The 25,945-nt window shown below is 46.0% G+C and overlaps 2 protein-coding genes, 1 non-coding gene and 1 pseudogene across 24 annotated transcripts in view; 2 read left to right on the forward strand and 2 right to left on the reverse strand.

Moving 5' to 3' along the window:
* LOC117014346 (myomegalin) overlaps positions 1–13,808 on the forward strand; it is a 175,784-nt gene extending 161,976 nt beyond the window's left edge. For 12 of the 22 annotated variants that reach the window (XM_033092085.1, XM_033092084.1, XM_033092075.1 and 9 more), the window contains 10 exons: positions 225–414; positions 1,024–1,148; positions 5,097–5,336; positions 6,973–7,086; positions 7,655–7,881; positions 9,448–9,582; positions 10,624–10,762; positions 11,105–11,151; positions 12,059–12,110; positions 12,777–13,808. In XM_033092085.1, the coding sequence (XP_032947976.1) occupies positions 225–414; positions 1,024–1,148; positions 5,097–5,336; positions 6,973–7,086; positions 7,655–7,881; positions 9,448–9,582; positions 10,624–10,762; positions 11,105–11,151; positions 12,059–12,110; positions 12,777–12,922 (1,415 nt within the window). In that variant the 3' untranslated portion in view covers positions 12,923–13,808. Of the gene's footprint in view, positions 1–224; positions 415–1,023; positions 1,149–5,096; positions 5,337–6,972; positions 7,087–7,654; positions 7,882–9,447; positions 9,583–10,623; positions 10,763–11,104; positions 11,152–12,049; positions 12,111–12,776 lie in introns of all 22 variants that reach the window. The other 10 variants (XM_033092083.1, XM_033092097.1, XM_033092079.1 and 7 more) reach the window with 3 other exon arrangements.
* A 4,542-nt stretch (positions 13,809–18,350) lies between these two features.
* Positions 18,351–18,514, forward strand: LOC117015506 (U1 spliceosomal RNA). Its single transcript, XR_004421738.1, has one exon. It is a non-coding gene; the product is annotated as a U1 spliceosomal RNA (small nuclear RNA).
* Positions 18,515–21,363: 2,849 nt separating this feature from the next.
* Positions 21,364–21,801, reverse strand: LOC117014913 (40S ribosomal protein S24-like). Its single transcript, XM_033093206.1, has one exon. The coding sequence runs from the start codon at positions 21,775–21,777 to the stop codon at positions 21,379–21,381; it is 399 nt and encodes a 132-aa protein (XP_032949097.1). The 5' UTR covers positions 21,778–21,801; the 3' UTR covers positions 21,364–21,378.
* A 2,768-nt stretch (positions 21,802–24,569) lies between these two features.
* On the reverse strand, positions 24,570–25,398 carry LOC117015377 (ER membrane protein complex subunit 2-like; annotated as a pseudogene).
* Between the last annotated feature and the right edge of the window lie 547 nt (positions 25,399–25,945).

Consider the following 25,945-nt stretch of genomic DNA (forward strand, 5'->3'; position numbering starts at 1 on the left):
GTAGGCCTTATTCAATCAGAAGATCAAGGGCAATGCAAAGTTAGAGGTCCCCCATCCCCCAGCATGAGTGGAGATAGCCAGCCAGCCGCACTCTTTGCCTCCCCTGCCAGCTGCAGTATAAGCTGGCCGGCCTTGGGACTTAGTTCCATTTATCAGGATGATGTGCTCATCTTTCTGCTGCCCTTCCACTCCCCATCTAAATACTCCTGTGTTCTGCTCATCAGAGCATTCCCAGGAAACGGAGTGCCTGAGGGAGGCTCTGCTGACCTCGAGATCCCGGCTTCAAGAGCTGGAAATGGAGCTGGAAGGCCAGAAGGTAGACCGGCAGCAGCTTTTGGAAGACTTGAAGGAGAAGCAGCAGGAGATCATGCGTTTCCAAGAGGAACGACTGTCCCTCCAGGAAAAAGACTCCAGGTCAGCGGGAGCCCACTGATAAGGAAAGGACTTCCTTTCAGATTCAGAAAAAAGGGATAGTGGCAAGATGGCTAACGGCCCTTTTTGACAACCTCAGTTTCCCATCTGCTATTCCTGATTTATGGGCGACTTTGAGCAGAAGGAAGACATTCTCTGGGAATGCCTTTTTCACTCCAAAGTTGAGAAGTAAAACCCTGTTATAGAAGGCTCAGCATATCCTGGAGAAAGAACATTCTTGTGCTTCCAGTAGTTTTAGGCCGTTAGTGTCACCATAGCCTAGGAAGCTTCTACACCAGTCATGATGCTAGTCCCCAACATAAACCCTAAAACTGCTTGTCAACATGAAAAGAGCACTGAAGGGGCAGTAAGAATACTCTGCTAATGTGTCCTAGCTAATGTAGCGAATGACAGGACTCCAAGCAAGGCTACTGTACCTGTCTGAGCCTCTGTTTCCACATCTGCTAAATCAGAGCCATGGTCTCCATGACCCCTGAGTTGACAGCTAGGGCTGCAACTTTGTGATGCAAAGGTTGGCTCACAGCTATTTTAATTGCCCTGGTGTGGCCGAGTGGCCCCAGCAGCTCAGCAGGTCCTCCTCTCCCCTGGCAGGCTGCAGCATAAGCTGGCGCTCCTGCAGCAACAGTGTGACGAGAAGCAGCAGCTCTTCCAGTCCCTCCAGTCGGAGCTCCAGATCTACGAGGCACTTTATGGCGATTCCAAGAAGGGACTGAAAGGTACGTGTCCCCCTCCTCTCCTCCCCGTGAGTTTCCTGCCCTTGCTGAGGATCCCTGTGAGGTCTCTACCTTGGAGTTGTGGAGATCTTGAAAAGCTAGAGTTCTCAGAAGAACCTCCAGCCAGGCCTGGGTTACCCAGTAAAAAGAGAGGGGAGCTCATACCCAAAGCCCAGAGGTAGGTGGCATGAGCAAGATCCAGCCCAGACTTCCTCAAAAGAGTCAAACGTCACCCACCTAGGTGGCCAGAAACAAGTTAATCAAAGTCCAGATTATGCAATGGTTTTTTTAATTTTTATTACATTTATTGGGGTGACATTGGTTAATAAAATTATATAGGTTTCAAGTGTACAATTCTGTAATACATCGTCTATAGATTGCATTGCGTGTTCACTACCCAGAGTCACTTCTCCTTCTGTCACCATATAGTTGACCCACCTCACCCTCTCCTACTTCCCCGCTGCCCTTCCCTTCTGTGAACCTGTGTTGAACTGTTGCCTGTGTCTATGAGTTTTTTGTTTGTCTTGTTCATTGGTTGTTTTCAGTTTTATATCCCACATATGAGTGAAAGCATATGGTTCTTGACTTTTTCTGTCTGACTTATTTCGCTTGGCATGATAATCTCAAGATACATCCATGTTGTTACAAATGGCAGTATTTCATCTTTTCTTATAGCTGAGTAATATTCCATTGTATATATGCGCCACATCTTTTTCACCCAGTAATCTGTTGAAGAACATTTTGGTTGTTTCCATGTCTTGGTCACCGTGAAGAATGCTGCTGTGAACATAGGGGTACATATATCTTCATGGATAACTCTTTTCAGATTTTTTGGGTAGATACCCAGGAGAGGAACTGCTGGGTCATATGGTAGCTCTATTCTTAATTTTTTGAGGAAATTCCATACTGTTTTCCACAGTGGCCATACCAATTTACAATGATTTTTTTTTTTAAAATACAAAGAACTGTCTTGATGGTATCATCATTTGAAAAGGTCTTAAATATTGTGAATGATACACACTAACCACCCGTGCAGCCAGTATAGCAGGCAACCTGTTCCCACCCTGATCCTTTCCTCTGTGAGAAAATTAAAATATACCAAAAACACAAAAGTTACAGATATACTACTCATAGAATATATATTTCAAGCCTGGATTTAAATTTTAAACTTTTTTATTAAGGAATTTGGCTACCTGCTGAAATAATAATTGAGTATTTGAGAATTTTGTTACATTTCCCCATTCTTCTTCAAATAGGGGAGGGTATTTTATTTATTTATTTATTTATTTATTTATTTATTTATTTATTTATTAGTTTCAGGTGTAGAAAACAATGTACTAGTTAGACATTTATCATTTATATCCCTCCCATAGTGATAACCTCCCTCCCCCATCCACTACCCCTCTGACATGGCACACAGCCATTACATTTCCACTGTCTCTATTCCTAATGCTGTACTCCACTTCCTGTAACTACATATATATATAAAATTGTAGTTGACATTCATTATTGTTCAGCTTCAGGTGATCAGGCATCTACATCATCCCTGAGGTGGTCTCCCAAATGGGACAAGTGTCCATCGGATACCCTACAAAATCTTTACAACATTATTGATTACATTAGGGGAGGGTCTTTTAAATATAAAGTTAAATGCAATCAGTCTAGAACAGAGGCTGATATCAGTATAATGAAATTTATCAAAGATTTTTTTAAAAATCCTGAGCTTGATTAAAAATATGAGTGGTAGAAGTACAGGAGGGGAGGCCTGGCTCTGTAGCCATTCAGGGGCTTAAGGCTGGGGGTGTTAGGTAGAAACACATTTACACAACGAAGTTGTAGCCCAAGGGTACTAGAAAAGCCAACTCAACCTGCGACCACAGTAGTGTAAGTGCAGTGTCCATATGGTGACACCATGTCAGAAATACTGTTAGATTGCGGAGTACCATCTTGTAAAAGGGACATGAACAAACTAAGGAACAGAATGAAGACATGGAACAGAAAAAGGCTGAGGGACCAGAAATCTGGAACGGGTTGAAGAAACTGAAAACTTTTTGGTTTAAAAAAGACCATGAGAAGATGAGAACTGTCTTCAAATATTTGAAGAACTGTCAGGTGAAGAAAAGCTGATGTGTTGTGTGTCCCTTCAGAAGGCTGAACAAGGACCAAAGGGTGAAGGGCCATGGAATTTGGATCTGCATAATTACCTCTTTCCTTAGCACTAGACCTTTCTCATGATGGAATGGCTGGTTTGTGAAGGAGCGAGCTCCCCGTCCAACCCCTATTTAAACATAAAGGGATGCTTTATCAAGAATCCCATAGAAGCAGTTCTTGCTTTGGATGGGATATTGACTCCCTGAGACTTTCAACCTTAAATTTTTTTTGATTATATGTTTTAAAACTCCGTAAGCATTATGGCTTATAATATTAAGAATTTTCACTGTTCAGCCAAATTTGAATTTTCATCAAACCTGATTGAGTTTCCTAATTTGCTGGAACTTGAAGAAATACAGGGGGCACAGCAGGCTGAGAGAATACTTATGTCCAAAGCCAGGGGGAGTGTTGGGTGGAAGGAGACCCACCTGCCTGTAGGGCAGCTTTGCACTAGGAGGTGTGACAAGTCAGGTTAGTTGAAAGGAGAATTTCCTTCCAAGTATATGGAAGGCCTACAAGGTAGGATGGAAGTTTACATTCTATGAAGTAGGCAATGGAAAATGAGTTTGATTTTTCCAAGTAAAATAGGTGCATGATGGAAACAGAGTTTTAAGATGGTCAGACTGGTGGCACATCCTGAGGTTGGCAGAGTACGGTACACTTACAAAATGGCTCTAGTGACATTCTGGGTATTAAGTGATGAGAGTCTAATATAAGGTGCTATTGAGAAGAAAAGGGGACTAGAGAGATGAAAAACATTTTTTTTAACAAGCAAAATATAAGAGTTTGGATCTAGGGAAAGAGAGGGAGGTGCATTACGGAACTTTGGGGTTCATACTCCATTGTGAACTGCCTCCCCTTTCATGCCTTTCTCCCTTTTTATGGGTCTTTTAGGATTCGTTTCAAAGCTACTACCACTAGAGCCCCATAAATCCCTTGTTCTTAATTCTGTAACCCAATAAGAGCTCTGAAATGAAATCTTTTTCATACGCTCATTTGGTGACCAAACCTAATGAACTGACAGAGGGTATCCATAGTCTTCATCTATCCCACTGACTGAGACTGTTCACGTAACTCATTGCAGAAATGCTAATGTGTTTAATCAAGGCCCGTGGCCCAGATGCAACTGGCTGTGCGTATGATGTGGTGGATGTGATACATGCCTCCTGTTGCCTTGCTAAAAACCACAACAAATTCTACCTTTTGAAAGATATTTGGCTTCAAAGTTTTCAGATAAGCAATTGTGGTCTTAAAGATGATTTCTTCTATCTCTTCAACCCCAGTAGGTAGAAAGAGACTATGTGTGGTGAGTGGAGGTAACAAAAAAAAAATCATGGAGAAGATAAAAAATTCAATTAGGGTCCCTGGTCTGTGGTGTCCGATTTCCATTCTTACCTGCTACCAAAAGGCCTGCTGCCTTCCTCCTCCTCTCCTGAGTGTGGAGGTTATCAAATGTCCTCCTCCCTCAGTCCCTTCCCTAGTTCAATGGTAGTTCAATGCTGACCTCCAGTCTTGGGAGACCCTGCTCTCTAGCCTGTAGGATGAAGGTGAATACAGAGATGAAATCATAGGCTTCACCTCATCTGCCAATCAAATGCCCACTAGATGTACATGAGTAATTTTGAGCCTCAGGAAAATTCCAGACTGGAGTGTGTGCCAGGCTTCACACAGACATGTTGCCTGGGACTCTGAGATGACAGTGGGTCCTTGGCAGCAAGGACCGTCACAGAGGAGCATTCTGACAAATGCTTAGAAATACTGTGGCTCAGTGTGACCAACCCCTCCTCTCTCTTCTTTCAGCTTACACCTGGGACGCCTGTCACCAGGTCCCTTTGAGCAGCGACTTGAGCCACCTGGTGACAGAGATCCAAGCTTTGAGAGGGCAGCTGGAGCAGAGTATTGAGGTGAACAACAGTCTGCGACTGCAGCTGGAGCAGCAGTTGGATGGTGGTGCCGGCAAAGCCCACCTCAGCCCCTCCTCCATTAGCCACAGCTTCCCAGCCGACTCTGAGCCTGGTAACAAGCAGCCGCTCTTCCAAGGTAGGAAGGAAACGGGCATCGGGGAGCCCTCGGCCAGCGGGGAGGTCACCAGGATGTGTGAGGCGGAAGGGACAATCTTGCGTGTTCCGTGCTCCTTAAGGTCGGGGCGAAATGGGAGGTACTCCAATACAGAGCCTGGTGAGAGCTGGGAGCTGGGTCAGACCTGCTGCTTCCGGGTGGTTTGCCTCGGGCAAGCTGTTTAACCTCCACAGGTGTTTAAGCCTTAGTTTCTTCATTTTTAAAATGTGGATGACAGTAATATCTAGCTTGTATGGTTATTTAAATGAAATAATTTACAAGTGCCTGACACAATAAGAATCACTCAACACTTAACAGCTATGTATGTTAGAATCTATTCCTTGTATGTGTGGAGTGTTTTAAAATTTACCACAAGTTTTCAAACAACTTTTCAAATAATTTCATCTGAGGCAGGGCAGGTTTTACTCTCTCTGTATTTCACATGAGACAACTTAGGCATTGAGACCTTAGCTGACATGCTAAGGCTTACAGGAGCGAAGAGACCAACCCAGGATTTGAACCAGAGGTTTCCTAGTCTCTGTTTCTTCCACCTCACCATGCTGGCCTTCCCAAACTCGCTGGCCAGGCTTCCCTAACCTGTGGGGGACTCAGCTGTGTTGCAAAATGTTCCTGTCCCTAAGGAAATCCAGGCTGTGGGAAAGTAGTAGATGGTGGCTGTGTTCCTTCCAGGTGCCTGGCGGCCATGTTCTTCCAGGTGGCCATCCTCCACTTCTGACCCAGCTCCCTTGCCCGCCTGTGCAGATCAAAATGTTTACCCAGTTCTCTCCCTCTCTTCTCAATATCCTTCATCAATCTTACTTCCCGTAGTTTTAATATGAATGTTAATATTGTCCCCACACCTCGGTCTCTTGGCACATTCCTCTCTACTTCCTCTTCTTTCTTTCCTTTTGATACACCATTTAATTAATCTCCACTCACTTCCATAGCCATATCTTCAATTTTATTCTACTCAGAACCCACTTCTGCTCCGGATTATCTAAAGCTGAGCTTTCAAATTTCCGTGCCTGCTTTTCCTGAGGCAGGGTAATCCTTATTTTTTTCTTGGTTCTGCCAGATTTCCATTGATTGGACAGTGACCTCACCTGTCAAATGAAGGTGTGACCCCCCCCTGATTATGTTGTCATGGCCATTCAATAAGAAAGCGTATGTGGACTGCCAAGGGTAGGGCCTGGCACGTAGACACTGCTCAGTCTGTGTTCATCACAAAGGTGACTAGAATGCTGAGTTTAATGACCCATAAATCTGTTTATTCCTTGAGTCAATGTGTTTAACATACATACTACATATATTTAGTTGCAAGGCATCGTATTAGACACTACATAGAAAATTATGTTAAAAACTGGGGTTATAAAACTATAACTAATGATTTTTTAAACTAGAAGTTGCTTTCTCATGGAACATCCTTCAATTAAAGGAACACCTTGTTCCCAACCAAGTGATTCATTTGCTGTTGCTTTTGATCATGGTACATGTGTGATGAAGATGAATAAGTCCTGCTGCCTCAGATCTCCGACGGTCAAGACTAAGCTGTGCATGTGCTTGGTGTGCCGTGTGTTCCAAGGGTCCTGAAAATTGTTCTTGTCTTTATATTCCCTAGATTCTGTTGCCTCCCCTCCAGTGCGGGATGTCGGCATGAATCCAGCTCTGGTTTTCTCCAGCTCTTCTTCCACTACTCCTGGCTCAGAGACGGCCATCTTCAATAAGACACCTGGTAAATATGGCAAGTAAAGGACGCAGGGACTGGTGATAGAAACGTACTGATGCAAGCAACCTTTGGTTCTCTCTATACACATTATCTGCATTTAGAGATTTTTCTCTGCATGTCCCAAGGCCTTTATCCCTACTCATTGCACCTTCTGTGGCAGCTTTTCTTATCCTCATTCTTCCTTCTGTGGTTTTCCTTTTGCTCTTTTGTCGCTTCATTGCACTGTAAACCTCTCCCTTCTTCAAAATGCTCTCTGCATCCAGCTTAATTTTCTTGTCTATGTCTTCTCAGCCCAGAAATTTAAAAAAAAAATGTTTAATAATATTTGTACTGAATATTTCATTTGTCAATAAGGACAAAATTTGCCTCCCGGAAATTTTATCATTATGAAATAATGTAGGAAAGATTATAAAAATGTAGAACCCAAAATGTCGATGGACTTCATTCCACGCTCGTGCTTTCCAAGACCGCCTTTTTTGTTCCTGGCCTCTTTTACTCTTCGATGTCTCTTTTGGATTGAAGATATGATTATGAGTAACAGTGGATTCTGTTTCTCTGTGGTTTTATTTTTCAGAGCTGGGTTTGGATGCTATTCCAGAAACGAAGAACCCACCCAAGCTGGAGGGCGATGCTACTGATGGCTCCTTTGCCAATAAGTACGGCCGCCATGTCATCGGCCATATTGATGACTACAGCGCCCTAAGTCAGCAGATCGGGGACGGCCAACTGCTGGTCCAAAAGATAGTGTCTCTCGCGAGATCCGCCAGCAGCATCCCTGGCCTGGAAGCTCAGGGCACAGAGGTAATCACATCATAGATCTTAGGTGCACCTTTCCCTTCTGCCCTTCTGATTTTAGCTCCTTCTCCTACTATTTCCTTTCATGCTGTGCATATCCCAACAGCTGAGAACACGTCTTCCATTTACACTCAGTCAGGCCTTTCTTCTCCATCTCCTATTTTCACTATAAACTCTTCTCTGTTTCAGACGTAGCTGACTTGCTGCTTCCCCTCAGAACCACAGAAAAGTCTATGCAGTGTCGTCATCCTCATCAGTAGAGTATTTAAGTGTCAACATCCATGTGGCACTGTGCCAAGCACCCTTTGGTAGCTTATTATCTGGTACAGTCCTGCTGGCACTCCCATCGTGGGCAGAATAAACTCAATCAAATGGCTCGAAATTGAGAATTAACACCCATAAGGGCCACATGTGTGGGGAGGGGTGTGAGGCCTGGCAGCCATGGGATTTCCCCGTTTGGACAGAGCAGGGAGGACAGCGGGCGACAAGCCTTCTCCAAGTGCTTTGCCGTTGAGAGACCAGGTTCCAGCTGCTGTGCTGTCTGAGCCACTGAGATGCATGGACACATAGGGACAGCCTTGTCCCCAGGGGCCCCCACACTCGAGAGGAAGACACACATCCGAGTAAATGTGTTAGGAGTTGTTCTCTGGGTGTGCGGGCATGAATGCAGAAGCAGCCATCATCCCAGACAGGGAAAGAAACAGGTTCCTAGCAGACACCACAGGGGGCCGTGCAGCTTCTCCGGGTGGAGGAGGACACTCGAGGGAAAGGGAGAGGCACCTCACTCAGTCCCTGGAACTACAAATGGTTCCTCCCAGGTGGAGCCTAAGGTGTGGTTTAGGGCAGGGCAGGGGGTGCCAATGAAAAAATTACGGAGGAAAACTCTTCCCTTCTTCCCTTCTCGATTCTTTGGCTGGCCTAACAATTACTTGACATAAGACAGATTAACAAGAGAAAAACAAATTTAATGTCATATGGGAGCCCCAAAGATATGAGGTTCCAAGAAGTGACCAAAGCAGGCAGCTTCTGTATTTTTTAGACAAAGAAAAATTTGTGATGAATTGAGAAAACAAAAGGCCTTGGGCTTGGGGTAGTGAAGAAGTAACAAAGTTTGTTTATATAGGCTTCTCGGCCCTGAATTTCTCTCTCTCTGCCAGACCTCCTGGTCCAGGGGGCACCCTGCACATGGGAGGGTTATTTCCTGCTTTCAGGGGAACAAAGGAGGGTCAGAGTGTCTTTCTTGCACTTGCTCTCTCTTAAGTCACTTTAATTCAAATTCATCAAAATGCCAAAGTGGCTTATTTTGCTCCCCTTCAGGACCCTAGGGCTTGGAGCAGGACTAGAAGCTTAAAGAGATCGTGGGGGAAGCTGGAATCAAGTGAATTCTTACAGGTGGGAGGTCACCTCTGAGGTCGGAGACGATGGGCTTCCAGGTTAGAAAAGGGTTTCACAGGTGCAAGCAGGCCGGTGTCTGTGCCTCACTCACAGAGGAGGCTTGCGCCCTGTGCTGGAGAGAAATAAAAGTGGTCCCGCAGTGCCGGTGACGTCCATGGCCGTCTCCCCCATCCCCAGGTGCCAGGCAGTGAAGGCATCCGCGAGCTCCGGACCAGCGCCAGCGCCCTGCACCACACGCTGGAGGAGTCGGCCTCCCTCCTCTCCATGTTCTGGCGAGCGGCCTTGCCGAGCCCCGCGCTGCCTGGCAAAGCGGTAGGAGGCCAGCGTCCTTTCCTGGCTCAGCCCCCCAGATCCCAAAAGTCAGGAGCCCGATGGTTCGTGGTGACAGATGGGACCTTAGAGGAGTCTCCCTGGGGGAGACCTCTCACCCACGGTGGCCGCTGTCAAGGAAGTTCTGACTACATCCCTTGTCCTCCTACTGCCCACCCCGCAAGATGAGAGATCAAAGAGGAAAGGGAAGGGTCTGGATAAGGCAGACACACGAGAACCCTAGGAACCCAGAAAGTTCCACTTTCTGAAGTTGGCCTGAGCTGAACTTCAGGGATGTGTTAAAGCATCACTCCCCCCACCCACACCCACACCCAGGTCCACGAGGTCAAACAGGGTCACAGAATGTCACTGTGAGACAGTAAGACTCTTCTAGCCACCCACGGGAATCCCAGCAAATCACTTAAATCTGCATCTCTCGGGCAGGCCTGGGGAGAATCAGCCAGCCCCAGGTGCTCTCAGATCTCAGGCCTGCTCTCTCTGGCTGGTGGCACCTTGGATAGGCAGGTCTCAGAGTCCCCTCCCAGGGCTTCTAACCCAGATGATACCACTGACACCTAATGGGCCCCACCTGTGCTGATTCCGAGGGAGGGGCTGCTTCGCTGTGTTGAGGTCGGCACAAGTACTGAACAGAATTGCAGCTGCCTCAGGCCAGCCCTGTCTCCCCAGGCATAACGGTCCCAGCCAAGTCTCCCTGTCACGCCGACTGAGGCAACGTCAGCACCCAACCTGAGCTCCACCCCCGGCCGGGAGGCTCGGTCCTGGCCTGGAGTCAGGGTCTCCTCAGCACCAGGGCCATGGGCCGGTGCCGATCCGCTTGGGGGCTCCCGGTTCTTAGCGTCCCTACCGGAAGGTCTCATCCTAAGCCGTCAGCAGCTGGAGGGTTTTCGAGGCTTTTGTGGAGGAAATCCAGTCCAGAAATAGCTGAGAAGACTGTAGAATCCGATTTGGGATTCTAAAGAGCCATCAAGCCCAGGGCGCTGCAGGCCTTCTACCTTTGGCAAAGGGTCTGTTCCTCTTCCCCAGGGAGAGTCCGTGAAGAGGGAACTCTTGGAACTGAGAACCAAACTCTCCAAACAGGACCGCCTCCTTCAGAGCACAGCTGAGCGTCTGAAGACCGCCAACCAGCAGAAGGAGTGCATGGAGCAGTTCATCTTCAGCCAGTGTGGGTGCCCCCAAGCCAGAGAGAGGAAACGGGGCGGGAGGGGGGTCCCCGACTCCCCACCTGTGCTTCGGATGGACTGTGGGACCAGAGAGGCTAGGGGCGGGGGGAGACTGATGTGATGTCCCAGGGGGGAGGCTGAGGACGGGGGGAGGGGGGAGACTGATGTGATGTCCCCGGGCCCCCTTTGCCATCAGTTGTCATGAATGCAGAGGGAGGGGACATGGGCAGGCAGCAGGAGACCCCGGGCTGACCGGCCAGAAAGACACACTTGGGAGCACACACCCAAGGCAGGTGTGGGCCCAGCTGGTAACTTCTGCCTGTTGGGCTGTTTTGTGGTTTCAGTGACTAGGACACATGATGTTTTGAAGAAGGCGAGGACTAATCTGGAGGTAAGGAAACCAGTGCACCAGTCAGAGCCACACATCCCACCCCAGACACGTCACCATCTGTCATCAGAGTCTGCAGGTGATCTTCACCTGCTCTGACCTCCCGGAAGACAATTTTTGGTCTACTCGTAGGAGCACAGGTCCTCCAGAAGCATCCTTCTTCCCGTCCCCCTCAGCTTCCCCACTCAAAAGTCTCTCCCTCCCCAACATCTCGGCTCACTCTCACATGTCGTCATCTCCCGTCTTTACTCCAATTATCCCTCTTTTTCTGCCAAGTCAGGACACTGGAAAAATGCAATTCAGTTGATTCCGGAAGTCAAAGGACACACGGCAGCCGGCCTCTGAATTTGCTTTCCGTAAAGGGGTGCTGAGGCCGGTCATGTGTTCTGGTGTTTTCTGTACTACTTTATGAAAAAAATACAAGCAAGACACAACCTAACAAATTGGTTTCATTGCACACTATTGGGCCAAAACCAGAAATTTTCTTTTGATACATCTTTTTCTGTTAAGCAATACCACAAAATAAAAATGTTGGTTCTTACTGACCTACAAGAGAATTTGATAATAAATAAAGAACAAAACTTAAAGGGAAAGATTTTATACATATGGCAGACATTTTCTACAGTTATTTAAAACAATTTGATACATTCCCTAGCAAGTACTTTAAAGAAAACCTTGCGATGTTAGAAATAGCTTAAAAATCAGAAACTAAATCTTTTCACCTGGATTGTAAAGCTTTGCCATAAGCAACAGAGCATATTCCTCGGAAAGTTCCTAATTGTACCTCAGAATGTTGACCCCACCATGTGAAAATGGGTTGGGCCCTAATGGAACTCTCTCTTTTTTTTTTTTCTCGCTAATTCCCTTTTGTTTTTCTCTGATGCTTCCTTTCTTTCCTGAGCCTTTTTAGAAGAACACTTACAAGATTGCCTCTGTAAAGCCTTATTCCTGTCCCAGCAAAGGTAACCCAACCGCCTCACGTACCCGCTGGCTTCTCCCAGTTTGGAAGTTTCCTCTCTGCTTCCTCTCGGCCATTGGAAAAGTCCTGAGGCCTGAGTTCTAATCCCGGGCTTGTCACCCACTGCTTCTGTGGCTTTGGCTGGCCCCTCAGTCTCTGTGAGCCCGCTGCCCCTCGTCTAGAAGAAGTGGCACTAGACCCAGCTGACCTCTGAGGTCCCTGCTGCTGACCTGGCCCCTTTCCCTTCTCAGCAAGTAAATGGGACATAAACTTAATGGGGGACCTCCCTGCAAAATGGCCTCTCCTTCCTACAACACGCTGTTTCTATATGTGCACGTGCCCTACAAAGCCCTTCTTGTCCCCGAAAGAGATCACAAAAGCCACGATTTTGCTCCCAAGTGAATTAGAGAGTTCAGGTCCCCAGTGGTCGGACTCCACCACTAGTGTGCAGGGGTTTTGAGCAGGGGTCTCGCACACGCGCGCGGAAGCTTTCCTCTAACCTGGTGGCACCAGTTGCCCCCCAGACTGCGGCGCATCTGCTCAGCTCATCCTCTTAACAGGCTCTTCTTATGCTCCTGGCTTCTGGCACCACTCAGCTGTCGCTCCAGCCTCAGCCGTCACCAGCAGGGCCTGAAAATAGAGCCTTACTTTGTTTTATTTTTGTCTTCAGGTGAAATCCCTAAGGGCTCTGCCAGGCGTTCCAGTCTTGTGACCCTTGCCTTCCAGGAGCCATGCAAGAAACGAAGCCACCAGAGGTCCTTAAAACAGCAAGAGGGGTGGGCCTGCCCCCCTTTCACCCAGCTACCTATCTGCTGAGGAGATCTCGGCCCTACTCCTCACCCGCTGGAGGATCTAGAAGGAGCCAGAGAAGTGGCCTGGTCAGGCAGGCCGAACGGCAGAGAGCCTTTCCTGCTCTTCTGGAAAGGTCCACCTGGTCTGGCACGAAGCAAAACGTGTAGTTTGTAGAGGACCTGTGACACTGCTTCTAACCGCCCCAGGGCCAGGAACTAGCACAGCTCACCTCAGCAGCTCTCCTCAGATGTCAGCTCAGGGGAAACAGGACCCTGCTTGCCACGCAGGGGGCCACGCGGTCCCAACACTGGAGCCTCTCGGCAGGTCGAAAAGCACACGACTGAGCAGCGGTGCCCTGCTGGGCACTGGGGCTCGGCCAGCATTACTCACAGATCCACATGGGACCCGGGGCCAGCTCGGCCGGGTCCCAGGCAGGCTGGATGGCAGCCTACACGGCAGCACCTGAGTTCTTTGAAGCCACCCGGTGAAAGAGGTGACTTCCCAGATACCATCTCCTGCTTGGTGTAGCATCTCCTGTGTCTGTTCTTTTAGGATCTCCAATGGGTACTGTCCTCACTGTAAACACGCTGTCCCGTTTTAGCATCGTAACTTCTCTCTAGAGAAGTGGGGACTCATGGCCAGACCAAGCCCACTGAAAGTCTTGTGTAAAGCAAACCATTGATCCTTTTTAGGTGGCATGTGCGAGGCCCCCAGTTGTGCGAAAGCCTAGTCTGTGTCTACACAGTGCTTTAGAATGTGTGTACGTGTGTATAAATGTATGATACATATTTATATATGTTGCTACAGCACTATGTTGAAAGCCAACATAACTGGTGGACAGGGTCTGTGAGAGAAAATGAAACAGTTTTCTGGTGGCTATTAAAGCATAATGTGCATAAAGAAATAAAAAGCTTTTCTCCGCCTGCTTTCTTTCCCACGTCTGCCCCAGTCTCTAGGCTGAGTGTGTAAGAACAGAAAAGACAAACTGTCGTTTGAGAAGCTCATAGTCTCATGCTGGAAGTCTAAGTTTAAAAGAAAAAGCTTGTTATCGAATATGCTTTAATAAAATCGTAATGACGTTCTCTACAGACTAAAAAAAAAGAAAAGAAAAAGATTTTCCTTCTTCGTTATTTTGTAAGACTCCCCAATCTAAAAATATGGAGTGGTTCTTAAATTTGAGGTGCCTTAGAATCAGATGTGGAGATTATGGAAGCTACTTCCTGGGCTCCAGTTGCAAGAGATTTAGTTGGTGTGGGGCCCTACACGCTGCATTTTTCACTGGAGCACCCAGGTGATTCTTAGGCAGCTGGGCTGCAGACCACAGTTTGGAAAACATTGTTCTGTAACATTGACTCAAAACTAGAAATTTATTTTACTTTAATTAAGAACCTTTCATTGAAAAGTGTGTAAGTCATTCTATAAATGCTGACATAAAGATCTTAAAACATTCCTTGGGGAAAGTCCTTAGTTATGTACTTTTGGCGTCCGGAATTAAGAGGAAGCTATCAGTCCACAATTATTTCCTAGAAAAAGTTAAAAAATTAAAGTAGCAACAACAAAAACTCAACCACTGTCACCACAACCACGACCACCAACAGTAACAAAAAGATGCACCAACAGACTCATGCCTGAACTAGAGACAAGCCTTACTTTCATAGTATCATAGACGGTGTGACTCTCAGTATCTGCTTTCTCACTCGTATTTCCATGAGTGCCTTTGGCTGTCAACACAGAGGAACTCACTGGCAAAATCAGCAGAATGGACGAAAAGTCAGCAAAACTGTTAAGTATTACTTAAAGACAAAGTAGCAAACTTTGAGGACCTCTTGCCCTGTGATTATTCCATCATCCCAGTAATTCTTCCCTCGTCCCTGTGCTGCCAGGGCTGGTGGACATTGACAGTATAATCTCTAACCAATGGAGAATTCAAATATCATTTTATGTACATAACGTTTATGAAAGCAACAACACATGACATATGAATCTCAGATCTGATCAGGAGCCAGTCACAAATTACTCTTGGGGAAAAGACTTAAAAGCTATTCTTGTAGTTCACCCTTTGCAAAATATCAAAAAGTAGCTCTTCTTTGTCTTAAAAATTGTTGCCAAAAAAACACACAACAACAAAAAAACATGTCTTTGAGAGGATTCCACAATACTTAATACTTTTTGCAAATTATATTCTTTCCCTCTATGTGACAAAAACAGAGCCCACTCTTAAAAACAAAAAAAAATCAGGCGGTATAACCACCAATGTCTCCCAATTTACCATGTTGAGGCCTGTGGGGAGAATTGGGTGAGAGTCCTATAGAAAAGAACAGAAAAGGAAAAAATGGTAGATACCTAACGTAACACTTAAAATTTAAAATATGTAAAAATATCTCTTGAGCTGACAACCAAAGACAGACAACCTGCGGAATGGTGGTTGATTATATCCCTCTGATTTTATTGCTGCTAAAGTGAATGAGCTAGACAGTTGTCTAGGCTTTCTATTGCTGTCATAAGTTCCCATAAACTTAGTGACGTAAAAGAAGACAGATTTATTATCTTGCAGTTCTGTAGGTTAGGACCACACAGGACTAAAGTGAAGGTGTTAGCAGGGCTGCCTTACCTTTTGGGGGCTCTCGGGGATGATCTGTTTCTTTGCCTTTTACAGCCGTTAGAGGCCACCTACATTCCTTGGCTTATGTCCCCTTCCTCCATCTTCACAACTAACAGCCACAGGTAGAGCCTTTCTCCCATATCATCATTCTGACCTCCTTTTCTACATCTTCCATTTTTAAGGCCCCTCGTAATTGCATAGGGCCCACCTGGATAATCCAAGGTAATCTTATCTCAAGGTCATTACTGTAATGACATCTGCAAGGTCCACTTTGCTACGCAATACAGCATATTCACAAATTCTGGGGATTAGAATAGGGACATCCAGCAAGGGGCGCATTATTCTGCCCACCATAACACTATTAACTCAGGTGCCAACTAATATTGGAACTAACAAGGGATCTTTGCTAATTTCAACAGTTCAGTAAAATTAAGACGCTACCTCAAGGCACAATCGAGAACAGCAAATCAAGATAAAGCCAAATCAGAACCCTGGAAGTGCTCCACTGGTGACCATACAATTTAGATTCGTTGTGTTTGGTTTTCACGTGTGGCTTTTTTTCTCCCTCCCAAAGGCCAACTTTGATTGTAGAAAGCTCATCCAGGAGAAGAGCGCATGGTGGAAAAACGGCAGGTGGTGGCGGAGTCTCTGCACCTGGGATCCCACTAACCTTTGTGACCTTTCAATCAGGTCTAAGTGGGGCCCATGAGCTGGTTTTCTTTGGACCGGCCCTAGCCTAACGAAGGGATCCTTGCGCGCCGCCCGCGCCGGCCCACGAGGGGGCGCCGTGATCCTTCCCTTGGAACTTGCCTTGTAAAGAAGCAGGCACCGGATAGTCACCGTATCCCGGATCCTGCGGGCCAGATGTTAGCCGTGAGTGTCCAGAGGTTCCTGACTTTTGCTCACATATCCCCGGGGTTGGCCTAAGTCCCGCGGTGCTTCGGTCTCGGAGTCGGGGATGAGAAGGGTTGGCTGTGGAGGCTGAGCTCCTCAGGTGAAGCCATCGTACTCCGTCTCCTCCGAGCCTGGTCTGGCCAAAGAGAAATGTGTTCCCGTTTCTCCCGCTGGTGGAAAATGTTCCCTCATCTTCCTCTCAATGGGGCAGCTCTTTCCTGTGTTGGCCTGCTTTTTTGGGGGGTAGCGGGTCGGGAAGGCGGGTACAGGAGGAGCAGAGAGAGGGAGGAGGAGTGGTAACAATAACAAAAAAAAAGTCCAAAGAGGAGGAAAGGAGAAAGCCTCGGAGGCAGCACAAGGAGGAGGAGGACCGGAGCCTGAATACTCACGTGGTTCTAGTCTGTGGCCCCAGAATGGCAGCTGCTCTTTCTGGAACTCCCCTAACCTCATCCTGGACTCACACACCCTACCCTCCTCCTCTCTCATCCTGCAGCCTCCTTTCCTCCAACGAGAACAGTCTCCCACTTTTGATTCTGGAGATTCTTTCCTTTTTCACTGGGATTCCCCAGAGCTAGATACAGGCCCATCAACAACAGCCAAACCCTGGTCTTGTGGTTCTGGAAAAGCCAAAGCACAGAAATCTCCCGAGAGACAAGGGAGTGCAGAACACATGGGGTCATGGGATCACCCTGCAGAATATGAATCCAGCTGTTCCAGGTCTTTCTAGGTTGTTATTTGTGAAGATGTCAAATTTGTTCAAAACTCCAAGAAGATCCTTGGTCCAGGTCATTCTTACATGTAGTAAATGATGCTATGAAATTATCAACCAGGTGATCTGTCGTCATTCTAAAGTCACAGATCAGCCTTAAAAAGGGGAAAGCAGGTTGTGAGTGCCAATTTCAGGAAATGAACAAAACTGGGGCAGATCCTGGAAATACCCACGTAGGAGAAGCTGCTTAGGCCAATGGCTAAATAACCTCGTCTTAGCTCAGGCTGCCATAACAAAATACCATAGACTAGATGGCTTAAACAGACTAAATCAGCTAGTCTAAGGGAGGAAGGAAGAAAGGTGCTTGAGTTCACTTTGTCACCTCCATGATTCTCCGGAAGAATCAGTCATCTTCCTCCTCAACCCAAGGGCACCCTCAGGGATCAACTTACTTCACGTCTTGCTCTTTGGTCTGAAGACACAGTCGGAGAGCAACTTCCTCCTCCAACCTCCTCCTCCCCAATCCATAAGAGAAAAAAAAACTCACCCTGCAAGCAAATACCTCAGCTTCTTTTATTTAATCCCTGGGACACTATGAGAATGAAGTCGGAAGAATGTGCACCAAGTAGTACTTTGAGCTACAACCCTGAATCTATGTGTTTACATACATCACACACACACATAGTTTTACTTTGTTCATATACATGGTATAATTTGTATGCCTTGCTTTACAACTTCTTTCTTTACTTAAATAAATTTTGGATTAGTATATCACACGATTCTAGAATTCCTTTCTTCGGTTTGTAACCCAGGATAAAAGGCAAGAACTCAAGCAGGTAGGAATCTTGTGTCTTTATGACGCCACGGATCCCTGGGCGCCGTGAGTGGGCGGGGATCATAACGTCCCTGCCCCTCCAGAGCAGCCGGCCCGCCCATTGGCCAGCTGAGAAAATTGGGGGCGGGACGTGGGTTGGAGAACAAGAACGGCCCAATACGTCATGAAGGGGGCATGCCTTATGTTAATCTAGCAGCGTAGGGGGATGATTTCCCCGCGATAGATTAGCCCGGGTTGTGGAAGTGGTCCAGAGATGTTGCTTGAATTTTATTAGAATTGTATGAAGGAGCTGGGAGGGTTGTAAAAGAAAAGGTACTGAGAATTGGGGGAGCGGGACGGCGGCGGACAAAGTGACCGTGTGTGTACAGTGTAAGGCGTATAAAGCTGTGTTGGGGCGGAACAGTTCCAACTCATACTTACCTGGCAGGGGAGATACCATGATCACGAAGGTGGTTTTCCCAGGGCGAGGCTTATCCATTGCACTCCGGATGTGCTGACCCCTGCGATTTCCCCAAATGTGGGAAACTCGACTGCATAATTTGTGGTAGTGGGGGACTGCGTTCGCGCTCTCCCCTGATATTCTTCGGTGAAAAAAAATAGACGGATTAATAGTCCTAGTATGATTTAAAACTCCAACGACAATTGTGTATGAACGTTTTTCACTTGTGAAAGTAAGGGCACAGACTCTCGATTTCCTGAAAGATCAAACCAAAAACCCACGTGACTACTCACTACGCAAATGGTATGGTGAGTACACCTGTTGTCATTTAACTTAATTTTTATAATAGTGTTATGAATATTCTCAATTCACTAGCTGGTCATATCCAAAAGCATGAGGTGTACGGGTCTATGTTATTTTCTACCGTCACAAGAACGTATGAGTGGGTGCTTTAGCGAGATCTCTGGGAGCTGCAGAGTGAGATTTCTGATAGGGCGACTGGGAATGCGCATTCCACCGTGGACGGTACCCTGTTTTTTACCCCCGAGAATGGAGGGGAAGGGGGGGTGTGACCCTGCCGATGGGGTGGTACTGTGTCTGCTTGCTAGGTCCGCGTGGGCCGCACCACCCTGAAAACCCGGTGTTGGGGACTCGACTCCCGAGAGGGAGAGAGCGCAGCCGGGGCGAGGGCTGCTCTTGCGCGACGCCTGGAGTTCTGGACTCACTTTCTCCAGGCCCGTCCCTTTAGGTTTGTCCTTTGGGAGGAGATCAACTCCATCCGGGGATGAGAGACAGGGAAGGTTTATCAGCCCTTCTCCCAATCCACCTGCTGTCTAGGTGGAGGTTCCTGCTCTGAGGGAAAATTCCTGCCAGGAAAAAAAAAAAAAAGACGCCTTTCCTTCTCAGCAGCCCTTTTCTCGTCGCCCTGGGGGTTCTGATGTCCTCAGAACAGGAACAGGACGTGGGACTTCTTGGGTTGCCCCTCCTATCCCATTTCCCACCCCTTTTCTCATCGTCTCCTTCTCTTCCTTCTCCTCCCGGCTTTTTCACCTGCTTCGCTCCCCTCCTCCTCTCGTCCCCGCTCCGCCCGCACACAGGTCAGGCTCTCAGGATGTCGGGACAGGCGGCTCCGTCCGCCAGGAAGTGGAGGGAACGTTTCCCATCTAGGGGAGAAGCCCGACCGCTTCTGGGGTCAGGACCCTTTGGGGGTCTTAGTGGAAGGGACCGAGCCGCCGAGCGTGCACAGCCAGTGCTCGAGGCCTGGGCAGCGCGGGCCTCGCCGCCTACGACCGTCCGGGGCCCGGGCGACCGCAGCGTAAAGAACCTCGACTTCGGCGCCGCTCTGCGAGGACGGGTCGAACCCCGGGAAACCGAGCCACCTGCACTGCGCTCCTAGTGCGAAAAAGCGATGGTTCCCACCCCTAGCGCCCCCTCTTGGCTACGTAGGGTACTGCGCACAGTGATGGTCGCCGAGCGGGGAGATGCGGGTGCCGGAGCTGCCGGAAATTTTTCAGAATGTTGGCCGATGCTCAGAACCTTGAAGTTAGAAGTCCAACAAGAAAGGTTCATAAGCCAGCATTCTGATTTTTAAACTTCCAGCGGCGTAGCGACTCGCTGAAGCTCCCCCGCCGCCATCTGGGCACAACCCACCATCTGAGCGTCTAGGCCACTGGAGTAGGAAAGTGGGGTCTTAGACTCGTTGTGTGGCAAGGGAGAGAGAAGGCAGGTTTTGCCCCTTACACTGAAGTCAGATTCAGTGGAGGATTATAAATGAGCCACAGCTGTGCTTTATATCCTGTTAACGGGTTAGTTACTCTTAGGGAAGTTAGTCTGGGGAGAGAATGAATTTTTCCCCTGGGCATTCTTTTATCACGTAACTTACAAAGAATATATTCAGGTGTTCCTTATATTTAAGAAAAGAAAGGAAGAAAATAAGGAAAAAATGAAAGATGCTTCAAATGTCAATGCAGAGGCAGTTTAATTGGGGTGGAGGAGCCTCTTTGGGGAGAGAGCTCCCAGAAGACCCCAGGGCATAAAGCTGGAGCTGCCCTGGGCCAGCTGACAGAGGAAGAAGGTTTAGGCCTCGCTGAGCAGCATTCTACAGGTGGCTTCTGGGGTCTATCCCACCCTCTCACTGTCCTCTAAATGGCTTTCAAAGCCATCTCCCCCCCCTTAAGACTTGTCTGTGTTTGTGAAATGAGGATTTGGTCACAAGAGTTAACGATTTCCTAAGGATTGGACCCCAACTCCCACATTTAAGAATGACTGGTTACTACACATACACAACGGAATACTTTGCAGCCATAAATGTAAGGAATATCTCTGTGAGCCCATATGAAATTGTTTCCATAAGTTATATTTTGTGCGGGGGGAAAAAAAAGCAGAGTGCAAAAGAGTGTGTACACAGTATGCTATCTTTTGTGTAAGGAAAAGGAGAAGCAGATATGCTTGTTTTGCAGGAAGTACAGGCCAGAAAATAACAAAATGTTTTTATTTAGGGATATAGGAGAATGGAGTCTAAGATATAGATATGGGAGGGGCTTTTCTCTAAGTGTATTTCAATACAGTTTTTATTTTTTAGACCATGTCAGTGTTTTATATATTCCAAAAGAATGAAAAAGCTAACCTTAAAACTGAAAAACAGGGTGGCCGGATGGCTCAGTTGGTTAGAGTGCAAGCTCTGAACAACAGCATTGCCGGTTCGATTCCTACATGGGCCAGTGAACTGTGCCTTCCACAACTAGCTTGAAGAACAAGGACTTGGAGCTGATGGGCCCTGGAGAAACACACTGTTCCCCAATAAAAAAACAAACACACACAAAAAAACCTGAACAACAAACAGGACAAATGAATTTAATTATATATCACATGATAAGATGATCACATACAATATGATTAATTCAAGTAAGTTTGGGTTTTTTTTGTTTTGTTTTTTAAAGTTTGTAGTTTATTAGTCTTCTCATGAAAAATCTGCTCAATCACCACAGACACTGACGAATCTTTACTCCTTCTTTTTGCCAGCACCAACATTGGCCTTTGCAGTCCCCCTAACTTTCCTCATTCTGTTCTTGCGTTCCTTTCGCTGTTTTCTTGAGGTCTTTTTCTTCTCATACAGGCCATGTCTTACAAGTCTATGTTTGGGTTCATTTTTCTTTGCGTAATCCAAGGAATCATAAATCATGCCAAAGCCAGTTGTCTTGCCACCACCGAAATGGGTTCTGAATCCAAATACAAAGATGACATCTGGTGTGGTCTTGTACATTTTGGCTAGTTTTTCCCGAATTTCTGTCTTAGGTACTGTTGCCTTCCCAGGGTGAAGGACGTCGATGACCATCTGTTTCCGTTGAAGTAGTCTATTGGTCATGAACTTCCTGGTCCAAATAGTTACTGTGTCGTTCATGATGGCAGCGGGCCTTCAAGCAGCCAGAGGGGAAAAAAGAACTCAAGTAAGTTTTGAAGGCACTGCTTGTCTGTACATCCATGGCGGGGTATATCTCAAGGACATCTCTTAATAGAACTTAGTAAGTTTACTGTTGGTGGTGGAATAAGTATAATAATTGTGAAGCTGTTGTGTGTGTATTGTAGGATAGAGCAAATTAATAAAAACATTGATACTGTCAGGAAGCTTGGGAGGAGGACGACGAAAATATGAAATGAGAGTTGAGGAAGAACCCAGTGGTGTTGGATTGGCGTTGGAGAGGTCCATATCGATTCTTGAGACCCATCAGTAGGGTCTAGAAGCAGTGATACCCCAGCAGCAGTAAGCACAGTTAGTGCTTCGTTTCCAAATGCCATTTCCCGTTAAAAGAAATTAGGATTCCTTGTAGAAACGCCTGCTTTGGAGTTGGGGGAACAAAAATATAAGGTCAGCTTGGAATGTCTTGCTGTGCCCCAAGATTAGTAGGGACATGTCAAAAGATCACAGAAGCCAGCTTGAAGAGGTCCCCTGGTCAAATTAAAGATCATTGCAGCATCAAAAAGAACAATACATATAATGTATTAGGTTGGTGCAAAAGTAATTGCGGTTTGCAATTACTTTTAGTATTATAGCCTATTAATATTATAACCTATTGAATAGGAAAGGAATCCATTTGATATACATGTGATATACACGTCGTATAATCCATGTAATATACTGAAAGAAAAAACGGAAGAGGGAAAGCTGAACTCTGTAGAAGGACTCTATAGTAAGTGTGGAAGGAATAAATACTAAGGTTTCTGTTAGAGTCCAGGCTTACAAGAAAGATTTAAGTTTTCGTCTTTTGGGGGGCCCAAAGCTAAATAGGGTGACCTTGTTATTTTTTGTTTACCTCAGGTTTTATATGTGTTTATTTTTCTTAACTGTAGAGCATGATGTCCATGTTTATTCATAATGACGAGAGGGCACGATGTCAATTTTACTACCTTGGTTCTTCCCTGGAATCAAATTTCCACCTGTAAGGCGTGGTTTCGTTCACCTGAGTGCTTAGCAATTCTCTGGTTCAGTACACTTATTTTGAAATTTTACTTTATTTGGCAAGTTTTATTTGCATAGCTGTAAAGAGAAATGTTGATTAATGCCTTAAACGTACTTGTCAATATATAGTTAATATAACTAGATACCGAGGCCTGAGAGTTAACTTCTTTCTGGAAGCTTTGTGGAGCCTCAATGGTTGTAATATATTTTGGAGGGTGGAAGAAATATTTTATTCTCTTATCAGTTTTACTGAGATCAAGAACTGATAAGTATCCAGCCTGCCTCTACCAGGATTTACCTGCGACATCTGGAACTGTGTGGGTCCTTTTCCCCTAAGATCCCTCCCTGTGTGTGTCATTGTTGCTGGTCTATAGGAAGGGACATCTTTCTACAAGTATGTGTAACTCTGGGATTCCATAAGCCATACGCCAGGTAAGAGGCCATTTTCCTTTCTATAGGTGACTCCTTTCTATGGGTGAAATATGGCTCTTACTCCTTGTAGTGGGCTTGCACACCAGATTTAACGAGATGTATGTCATGGTTATGGTTACAATACCATACTATCTGATTGTGTTCTGGTAGGAAGAGTAAGGATTCTTATTGAATATTTGAAAGTAACTACAAGGTCATGAGAAGTAAAGGAGTCTAATAAAGGGATCTCCCGTCATTTAACCATTGTTATATTGTGTTGAGTCGTTTTGTAGACCAATCAATACATATTATTTTCTATAGAATGATTATTCTTAAATTTTCTGGATGATTAACTAGTTTACAATCTGTAGTAAGATTTGCACTAACCCAAAGTCTCAGTTGACGCAAAATGCGATTTAAAGAATGTTTCATTCCAGTTTGTACAAATAGACACTGTTAAATTGAGGAGTCCAGGTATATTGAAAAGAAAAGGGATTTTCTCACATGCACATGAAAAAGAGAACATCAACAACGACTTGATTCGTTCTTTTGGTCCAGTTAGCCCTTGTAATTAATTCGTGTTTTGTTGATCTTGGGGAAAATAATCCACTTTCACAAAATCATCTGCTTCTGGGTAAAAGAGCGGTAGAAATCCTTGCACAAGTTGCAGGCCCCTGTACAGTGTGACAAATGGTATTAGCTTACACTGGGATGTTAAGAATACCTGATAACAGCCTTCTCCCGAGGCTCTTTTGATGTTTCTTTCAGAAGTCTCAGCTTCTGATCTGCAGTTTGTAGAAGGAGGCATCGTGTAAAGGAAACGCCAAAACCACTGTGTATGACAAGACTGAATGGTTCTAGATAATTCTGTATCATAACTAACAATCTCAGTATGGCTAAGAGTGCAATTCTCTTTAGAAATAACACACAAAACACACAAAACAATTTAGTAAGAATTTGATGGGTGATTAGCCTGAGACCTATACCAATTAAGCCATTAAATTAGGTCATTCTTGCTAACATAGGGAGTTTGAGAGCATTCGTTCTTGGGCATAAATAAAATGGCCTTAAATCATTCTCTCTCTCTCTCTCTCTCTCTCTCTCTCTCTCTCTCTCTCACTTCTCTCTCTTTCTCTCTCTCTCTCTTTCTCTCACGCACACGCACATACACACAGCTGCCTCATTAGCAGAGATTTAGTATAAACAACATTGAGCACTTAGTAAATGATCAGCCGTACAGTACGTTCACCTGAGCCCTTGTGAAATCAAAAGGTTTTGACATGTAAGAAAGACTGAGCCATCCCCACTGCTTCCACCATGCCGACTCAAAGAGAGTGTTTGGTTTCATTTTTATTGCGACTTGCAAACTGATAAACTCTGTTATTTGATTAGCTGCCCAATGAACATATTTCATGGTGGTGTTTTCCTTCCACTTTTTTTTTTTCCTTCCACTTGCCTTTGGATCAGAAGCAATATAACGTGCATACACTTGAGCCCAAACACAGCTCTCATATTTATGTCGAACAGTTTCAATGACTGTGCAAAAATACTTTCCTGAAAGGCCAAGATTTTCAAGTCTCCCTTGGTTATATTTCACTTCCGTGTCCTGCTGACAGTATCCCTAGTCTGACCGGGTAAGTATGTGGATTTGTCACCATAAATTCCTCTAAGCAAAAGGCTTCTTTCTTTGTGTAGCTGTGTTCTTGCCAGGCTTCTTGGTCTCCAACAATTATTCTAAAACTCATTCGTGTTAAACCCGAACAGCTTCCACATGTCCCCAGGGAGTTTTTTGAATGTCAGTTTTATGTTTTCTTGCAGTGGTATCCATTGGATCTTGTAAAATTGGGTCACATATCTGTACAGCATCTTTCTATCTCTCTGTGGCTTCAGATCGGGCTTATCTCTGTGACTGCCAGGAAACTTCAACTCTTGAAGTCAAAACAACGCCGAGGCTTACTGACCATAGCCCAGGGCTGCGGCCAACCCCCGTTGGCATATTTCTCAAATGTCTCCGAGCTTAGAATCGTATTCGTGAATTAACTGGTCAACTAATACCATTTGATCACTCTTCCAGGATTTGTCTTCTTTCCTTGTTCTCATTTGAGCTCACATTTCTTCCCAAGTGATATCATAAAGCTCTGAGACCTTTGCCATCTTTCCAGAAACTAGGGGCAGCCAGGTGAGAGGGCGAGGAGACCCATTTGTTCTTTGAGGGCCAAGGGCCAGTAATTGAAAGTTGAACCGTTGTGACGATGGCCTTCTGTCAGTACTTGGAATGGCAGGTGTCCTACCTGCTGTCTCACTGCCTGACACAAACTCTTTAAACTTCATCAAAGTACAGACAGTGCTGGGGTAAAAGAAACTTAGAGGTAGGTCATCTACTTATTACTCTCGTTTTAGAGCTGAGAAAATTGAGGCCCACAGAGGTAAGTGACTTGATCGAAGGAGCACAGAGTTCTATGGCAAAAATAATGTGAGAACCCTGGACCCTCGGTGCCCTTCCCCGTACCATGTACTTTCTCTAAAGAATTTGTAACAGTGTAATCTTGTGATCATTTTTGTCATGTCATCATTCTTCACGCCAATCCTTTTATCCTTTTAGGCTTAGGCTGGCCTGGCCTAAGCGCTAAACAAACTTAGATGTGTGATATTTTGGACAAGTGACATGCAGCCTTGTTCCCACATTCAGACGTGTACTTGA

This window comes from Rhinolophus ferrumequinum, chromosome 22 (assembly GCF_004115265.2).
Source record: "Rhinolophus ferrumequinum isolate MPI-CBG mRhiFer1 chromosome 22, mRhiFer1_v1.p, whole genome shotgun sequence".
Lineage (NCBI taxonomy): Eukaryota > Metazoa > Chordata > Mammalia > Chiroptera > Rhinolophidae > Rhinolophus > Rhinolophus ferrumequinum.

Excerpts from the sequence above, each read along its gene's own strand:
- LOC117014913 (XM_033093206.1), bottom strand. The coding sequence starts at position 21,777 with ATGAACGACACAGTAACTATTTGGACCAGGAAGTTCATGACCAATAGA.